The 7,805-nt window shown below is 42.4% G+C and overlaps 1 protein-coding gene across 1 annotated transcript; it reads right to left on the minus strand.

Moving 5' to 3' along the window:
- Positions 1-2,872: 2,872 nt before the first annotated feature.
- LOC135206313 (basic proline-rich protein-like) lies at positions 2,873-5,130 on the minus strand. The gene is made up of 2 exons (XM_064237736.1): positions 5,027-5,130; positions 2,873-3,779 (listed from the first exon to the last, which is right to left on the minus strand). The coding sequence occupies exons 1-2, from the start codon at positions 5,128-5,130 to the stop codon at positions 2,873-2,875; spliced, it is 1,011 nt and encodes a 336-aa protein (XP_064093806.1).
- Positions 5,131-7,805: the final 2,675 nt, after the last annotated feature.

Here is a 7,805-nt window from a genome sequence, read left to right on the forward strand (position 1 = left end):
CCTTGCTACAGTCTCTTCAAACGACTCGTCCGAGGATGACCTGCGAGAAGGTCGAAACGTTACGTAATACCAGATATACCAGCTATACCAGCACCAATACCAGCCTTAAACCGAAGACGAACCCGGCACCGAACTGAACTACGCCTACGGAATAATACCAGCACTAGCGACGACCCCTGCTTGACCTGGACCTGATATCCTGTTCCAATAAAAGATTACCTTCAGCATTTATGATTAAAATTCCCAATATGAATATTGGTCAGTTACTCAGACACATCGCTGAGCCTGAGAAGCGAATTGGGTAAGGAAAATAGAAAAAACAATATATAAAATCAACTCGCTTAATTCTGCCATTCTTTTTAACAGAATAATAATAATAATAATAAAAAAACTTGCAATGCAACACAACGTTTCCTGCAAACACTTCTTGGTCCTACTGTGCCCCAGATATGAATTCCTTCTCACATAAATAAAAATAACACTTTTCCTATACACATACATACGTATATATGTTTGTTATAAAAATAAAAAAGGATAGTAAAACTTAAGAACACTACCGAGGCCTCTCTCCAAGGGGGCTGGTAGCACTGGACAAGGTTAATTTTGTGTGTCTGGTAGTTACCGAACCAGAAGGAAGCGATAGTATTCACTTTTTACAAAAAACTGACGACTACTGCTTACTATGATTTCCTAACAATTCAGAACAGGTTACGTCTGTAGCTACCACTTTTCATGCTTCAGCCTTGTAGGGTGAAAGTCCTAGTCATCGTCATCGTCATCGCACGTTACCCTTAACCATCTCGTTTTCTTCCAAGCAGTCTGTTTGCCATTGTATCTACCGTTAAAAGAGATCTGGAAGTCAACGTAAGATGTCTGCCTAATGAGTACTTGGTTTTCAATAGATTCCGTTGTTTCGGTATGAGCTGACAGCGTTGCTATTAGCTGTGATAATTAGAAAGTGACATTCACTCTAGTTAAGAAGAAAGATAGTAGAATGGTACTTTAAGGATTTACTTGTGTGTGTGTGTGTGTGTGTGTGTGCGCGCGCGCGCGACGCGGGTGTGTGTGTTTTACAAGGTCTTTAGATTGTACTATCAATAGACCTTGTGTTTGTATTTGTGTGTGCATACTTATTGCAAACGTTCATTTGTTAACAATTGTAAATTGTTTGTGAAAATTATTTTGAAAAATTAACTATCACAAACACAAGTCGCTAATAGACACACTCTCTCTCTCTCTGATTAGAGATCTCTTCATTCTGTATTGCCCATTGCCTTCTGTTATTACTTCTTTCAAATGAACGGTAGAATACAATTCTTTGGGAGCTTGAATTCCCAGTCAATGGCCCCTGTGGTCGTGGGCTTGTTCCATATGAATGAGGTTCATCTTTAGAATAATAATAATAATATAACAATAATAATAATAATAATAACCTTAGAAAGGCTAAAAAGGTTAAAATAGGACACATAAAACTTCTTAATTGTATCAGACATCCGGTGTCTACATATCCTGAAGAAACAAGTGGTCAACTTTACTCATGAGTTTTGCGTCAGTGTGTTAGCCAATAATTCTCGTTACTCATTGGCATAATGATTGTTGGTATTGTTAGGGGCAATTGGGATGGGGAACCAGAGGTCCTGGTCTTGCCTAGGCCTGAAAAAATAAGCGAATGGTAGAAAAGGATGAAGTTTATAACTTCACTTTATTATTATTATTATTATTATTATTATTATTATTATTATTATTATTATTATTATTATTATATTATTATTTTTTATTTTATTATTATTAGTTTTTTTGCTTTATCACAGTCCTCCAATTCGACTGGGTGGTATTTATAGTGTGGGGTTCCGGGTTGTATCCTGCCTCCTTAGGAGTCCATCACTCTTCTTACTATGTGCGCCGTTTCTAGGATCACCACTCTTTTGCATGAGTCCTGGAGCTACTTCAGCCTCTAGTTTTGTTTTCCAGATTATTTTTCAGGGATTTTGGGGATCGTGCCTAGTGTTCCTATGATTATGGGTGCAATTTCCACTGGCATATTCCATATCCTTACTTATCTATTTTCAGGTTTCTTGAGAGATATCTTTATCCACTTTTTGTTTTTTTTCCCTTATTTCTTTTCTCTTCACAACACTGGTGTCCATGGTATTGCGACATCAATGAGTGATACTTTCTTCTTGATTTTGTCAATCAACGTCACGTCTGGTCTGTTTGCAACGTATCAACCTATCTGTTCTGATACCATAGTCCCAGAGGATCTTTGCCTAATCATTTTCTATTACTCCTTCAGGTTGGTGCTCGTACCACTTATTACTGCAAGGTAGCTGATGTTTCTTGCACAGGCTCCAGTGGAGGGCTTTTGCTACTGAATCATGCCTCTTTTTGTACTGGTTCTGTGCAAGTGCCGGACATCCGCTCGCTATGTGGTTTATGGTCTCATTTTTCGTATTGCACTTCCTACATATGGGAGAGATGTTATTTCCATCTATCGTTCTTTGGATATATCTGGTTCTTAGGGCCTGACCTTGTGCCGCTGTTATCATTCCTTCAGTTTCCTTCTTGAGCTCTCCCCTCTGTAACCATTGCCATGTGTCATCGCTGGCCAGTTCTTTAGTCTGTCTCATGTATTGTCCGTGCATGGTTTATTGTGCCATTCCTCTGTTCTGTTCTGTTTGTCATTCTCCTGTCTCTGTATATTTCTGGGTCTTCGTCTACTTTATCAGTCCTTCTTCCCATGCATTCTTGAGCCACTCGTCTTCACTGGTTTTCAGATATGCCCCAGTAGAATTGAGAGGATTCAGAAGGATTCGTAGAGGTGCCAGGAGAAGAAGCAGAGGATTCAGAGAAGCCCCAAGAGAATTGTCAGGATTCAGTGGCCTATTCTGGTTCTAAGGCTAAGCATAGGTGTTGCTTTCTGTCGGGATGGTGGGCGAGGCCTGCCACTGGTCCCGGGACGGGCGGGCGAGGGCCCCACTGGTCCCGGGACAGGCGGGCGAGCGAGGTCCGCTACAGTTCCTGGGATGGGCGGGCGAGGCTCCCCACTGGTCCCAGGACGGGTGGGTGAGATCCGCCACGGTTCCTGGGATGGGCGGGTGATGCCCCCCACTGGTCCCGGGACAGGCGGGCGAGGTGTGCCACGGTTCCTGGGAGGCGGATGGGGTGAGGCCCACCACTGGCCCGGGGACGGGCGGGTGAGGCCCGCCACAGGACCCGGGATGGACAGGTGAGGTCTGCCATAGTTCCGGGGTCGGGCGAGCGGGGCCTGCCACGGTTCATGTGAGGGGCGCGTGAGGTCCACCATGGGGTCCTGGGACGGGCGGGTGAGGTCCGCTATGGGTACAAGGACGGGCGGGCGAGGTCCGCTACGGGTCCCGGGACAAGCAGGCGAGGTCCACCTTGGGTCCTGGGACGGATGGGCGAGGCCCGCCACAGGTCCTGGGACTGGCGGGTGAGGCCGCCATGGGTCCCGGGACGGCCGGGTGAGGCCCGCCATGGGTCCTGGGACGGGCAGGCGAGGTCTGCCACATGTCCGGGGATGGGTGGGTGAGGTCTGCCAGGGGTCCCGGGACAGGCGGGCGCCACGGGTCCAGAGATGAGCGGGGCCCACCACAGGTCCCGGGACGGTCAGGCGGGCATGGCCCCCTACAGGTCCTGGGACAGTCTGGCGGGGAGGAGACCGGGTTGGCCTTCGTAGGGGTGGTGCCCCCGCCGGGGAGGGGGCCAGGTTGGCCCCAAGGGTGAGAGGCGACCAGGTCGGGCCGCCAGGGGTGGAACCCCTGGCGGGGAGGTGACCAGGTCAGAACGCCAGCTGCAGCCCCACTGTTTGGTGACCAGGTTGGTCTGTCAGGTCCAGGGTCCCTGGCAATGAGGCGACTGTGTCAGGGTGCCAGGGCTGGGGCACCCCAGGGGAGGCAACTGGGTCTGGCCACCGGACCTGGGTATCCAGTGGGGGGCGAACGGGTCAGGCTGCCATGGGTGGGGCTCCCAGTGGGAAGGTGACTTGGTTTGGCTGCCAGGGGTGGGACCCCTGCACTTAGGGTTTATATGATATATATAACATCATATATATATATATATACTTATATAATAAATACATATATAGAAATATATATAACTATATATGTATATATATATATATATATATATTATATACATATATAGATATATATATATATATATATATATATATATATATATAATATATATATATAATATATAATATATATGAAGATTTTTAGATCTGCCTCTGCCATACCATCTCAATCGTGACTCTCTTATCACTTCTGTAGTCTTTACTAACCCTACCCTTTATCTTATTTCATCATTTTCCAATCTCTCGAACAGCAATTATCTCATAATCCACTCGGCATTCTCATATTTGATTTCTCAAGCTTTACTTCCTCTTTTCTTCTTAGAGCCCATGTTTCTGATCCATGCATTAACACTGGTCTTATCACTGTGTTATAGATCTTGACTTTTAGCTTGATTGGTATTTTCTTATCACATACTACTCCAGCTACCTATCTCAACTTCCCCCATGCAGCTTTTATCCTACTGTCAGCTTCAGCCTCACATCCTCCCTCTTGGTTTAAAGCAGATCCTAAGTATTTAAACTTTTCTGCCTGTTTTACAATCGAGCTTCTTCTTTCTTGTATTACTATTCTGCCTCTATCTTCCCTACTGCTCAGAAACGCCTTTGCTTTATTCACATTCACCTTTAAAAACTACTGACAATAATTTCCTAATAAAAGAGAACAGGCTACGTCTGTACCCCTTTTAATGCTTCAGCCTTGTAGGCTAATAGTCCTAGTCATTGTACGCTTAACCATCTAGTTTTCCTCCAAGCAGAGTCTATTCACCTGATAACGTTGCTATTTGAAGAATGATTTGAGTAGGACATTTGTTAATTGTAAATTGTTTGTGAAAATGATTTTGAAAAATTAACCGTCACAAACACAAGTCGGCAATGAAACTCTCTCTCTCTCTTTGATTAGCAATCTTTTCATTCTGTATTTCCCATTACCTTCTGTTATTACTTCTTTCCAATGAATGGCAGAATGTTCTTTGGAGCTTGAATTCCCAGTCAATGTCCCCTGTGCTGGGCTTGTTCCATATGGATAGGGTCATCTTCTGATATAGTAATAATAATAATAATAATAATAATAAGTTTGCGACTACAACGGCACCCTAGAAAGGCTGAAAAGTCTAAAATAGAACGGATGATAAAAAAGTTCACGAAATAATAAGAAACAGAAAACTACTTAATTGCATCAGACATCCTGTGTCTACATACCCTGAAAAAACAAGTGGCCAACGTTAGGCGCGAGTCCTGGTTCAGGGAATTATTATTTCCCAATAATTCTCGTTACTCAGTGGCATGATGATTGCTGACGGACGCGCGAATTGTTAGGGACAGTTGGGACGGGCAACCAGAGGTTTTGTTCATGACCAGGCCCGAAAAAATAAGAAAAAAGGTAGAAAGGAATGGGGTTTTATAACCTCACTTTTTCATGTATGTCTGTTATTACTATTATTGAGAAGATAAGCCGTATTCATATGGAACAAGCCCACCACAGTGTCCAGTGACTTGAAAATCGAGCTTCCAAAGAATATTATGGTGTTCATAGAAAGAAGTAACAGAAGGTGAAAAAAAATAAATGAACAAATAAATAAATAGACAGATACTCGTAATTATAAAAAACTCACTGTTACCCGTCATTTCACGTTGATCTATCACTGTTACCCGTCATTTCACGTTGATCTATTTTGATTTTTAGCTATGGCCATCACTATTTCCTTTAAGGAGAAAAAGGTCATGTTCTTGACTACGCGCTGTCAAATTGTGGCCTCCTGGTGTTCAAATGACGCACCCAGGTTCTAGGTTTATTTTTTTGACGTTTGCGACGCCAAAGCCACACCAAAGCCTTAATTTCACCAAGAGAATATGCACCCATTCTCATAAAAAGCTACTGTGCCACAGTCGCGGAAATAAGATGCAATTGAGTACAGGGGAACTTCTGGTTGCATTTAAGCTGTTCCGTTTAAGTACCCATGGTGAAAAAAAAACATTTAAATTGGGCGGTTTCATATTTTTTACAACCAATTTTCTATTGCACACCACGGGCGCAGCCATTTATGTGGCTCATCCGTTATGCGTGACGTCATGTCGCGGTAGGCTCAAACAGGCGGAACTATTCCGCCAGGCGTGCTGCTACGCAAGAAAAATGGCAGCTTACACGTGCGACATGGATTTGCAAGTCACAAGTGATTCAGACACTTCTCTAACTACGACGGATTCCGAAAATGACAGTTTTCTTAGTTATAACGGAGGCACCATAGTATAGATAGCCGCCCTATCTTCGTCGGTATCGTGGTCTGTTCAGAAGGAAATTAAGTTCCCGAAACATGTTATATAAATTTCATAGCCATACCTAATAACCTGCTCCTAATGTCATCTTTTAAATCTGTTGGCCAGAAATGATCCGAGCAGACAGCGGTTTGCGTTGTAGATTGAAAGATTTTGATGTTGATATCCTCCCTTCGAAACGCCTTATAAATTGGCACAATTATGGTTATTTGAATGACAATTAACCTAAAACATGATGACAATACCAAAGACGAATACAATATAATACGCATGCTTCACTGCGCTTGCTATTGTGAGGAGACCGCGACACTACGTCATCAGTACTAATCCGCCAGATGGCAACATAGTCGAATCCTGGATAAATGGTGCTCTCCATTGAAGTACCTCGGCGCTAATTTTAAATTCAATTGTAAAAACATGGGATTACGTACAGATTCGAGCAATGGCTCATTTTTTAGCTTATCAAAAGTTCTGTTTCACGAAATTTAATGGCTATTAACCAGAAGTTCCTCTTTAAAGATCAACTTTCAATGAATACCGTTCATGTTATAAGAAAATCTAAAAACACATTAGACGTGCTAAATGATTATATACAATTACCCAAAGTCTTTGTTAATGCCCAGAATGATGGTCTTTATCTTATAAACATATGGATATGAAATTCTGTATAATTTTCATTAAGGGTTGTTAAAACTACGACATCTACAATCTAGTCATTAATATTCATGACGTTTTCATTACCTTTGAATTCAAGCATGTCTCAACCACTATGAACGGATTTCTTAGAAGATTTTAATTGCATTTCTATTTTGCGAATACAAGCAATTCTTAATTGTATTAGAATACTCTTGTCAATAAAATGTTAATTACTTTTTATGTCAATTTAATACTCTTTTAAAGCACTGGAATCCGTTTCTCAGAAATGTTTGAATACATTACTTTACAATTTCTGCGTACTTTCCTACGCAGTAACCATGCAACCCAATTACGTCTCGTAGAGAATTTATAGAACAAGACAAATGGAGATTATTATAGAATGGTTAGGAAGAGTTTCAGGAAAATGTTTATGCCTAATTATGATTTTCATTCATTAATATCAGCGTTTAAATAAAATATGCTGACGGCAGAGCTTTTAGTTCATTAGCAGAAATATTTACCAATAAAAAAAGATTATGTCACTTGAGGCTACCAGCTACGGAGGGCATGAAGGTAAGTAACAAGATTTGCTATTGCATATATCCCATTAGCAGTGAGTAGACGCAACGCACTCATCCATTCTGTACAAGACTGGATTAAGCGTTGGGATACTGGTTCAGTAGGCAGCGGTTCAGATGCACAACGGATGAGGCTGTATACCGGCCCCCACCACCATACCTTCCTTCCAACTTCGAAATTGTTAGGATCCCTTCTACAAATCTGGACACATCTAGAGTGG

This window comes from Macrobrachium nipponense, chromosome 29 (genome assembly GCF_015104395.2).
Source record: "Macrobrachium nipponense isolate FS-2020 chromosome 29, ASM1510439v2, whole genome shotgun sequence".
NCBI classification, from domain to species: Eukaryota; Metazoa; Arthropoda; class Malacostraca; order Decapoda; family Palaemonidae; genus Macrobrachium; species Macrobrachium nipponense.

Excerpts from the sequence above, each read along its gene's own strand:
- LOC135206313 (XM_064237736.1), bottom strand. The coding sequence starts at position 5,130 with ATGACCCTATCCATATGGAACAAGCCCAGCACAGGGGACATTGACTGG. Across the intron at positions 3,780-5,026 it reads GAAAGAAGTAATAACAGAAG|GGGTTCCACCCCTGGCGGCC; the intron begins GTAATGGGAAAT and ends CCTCCCCGCCAG.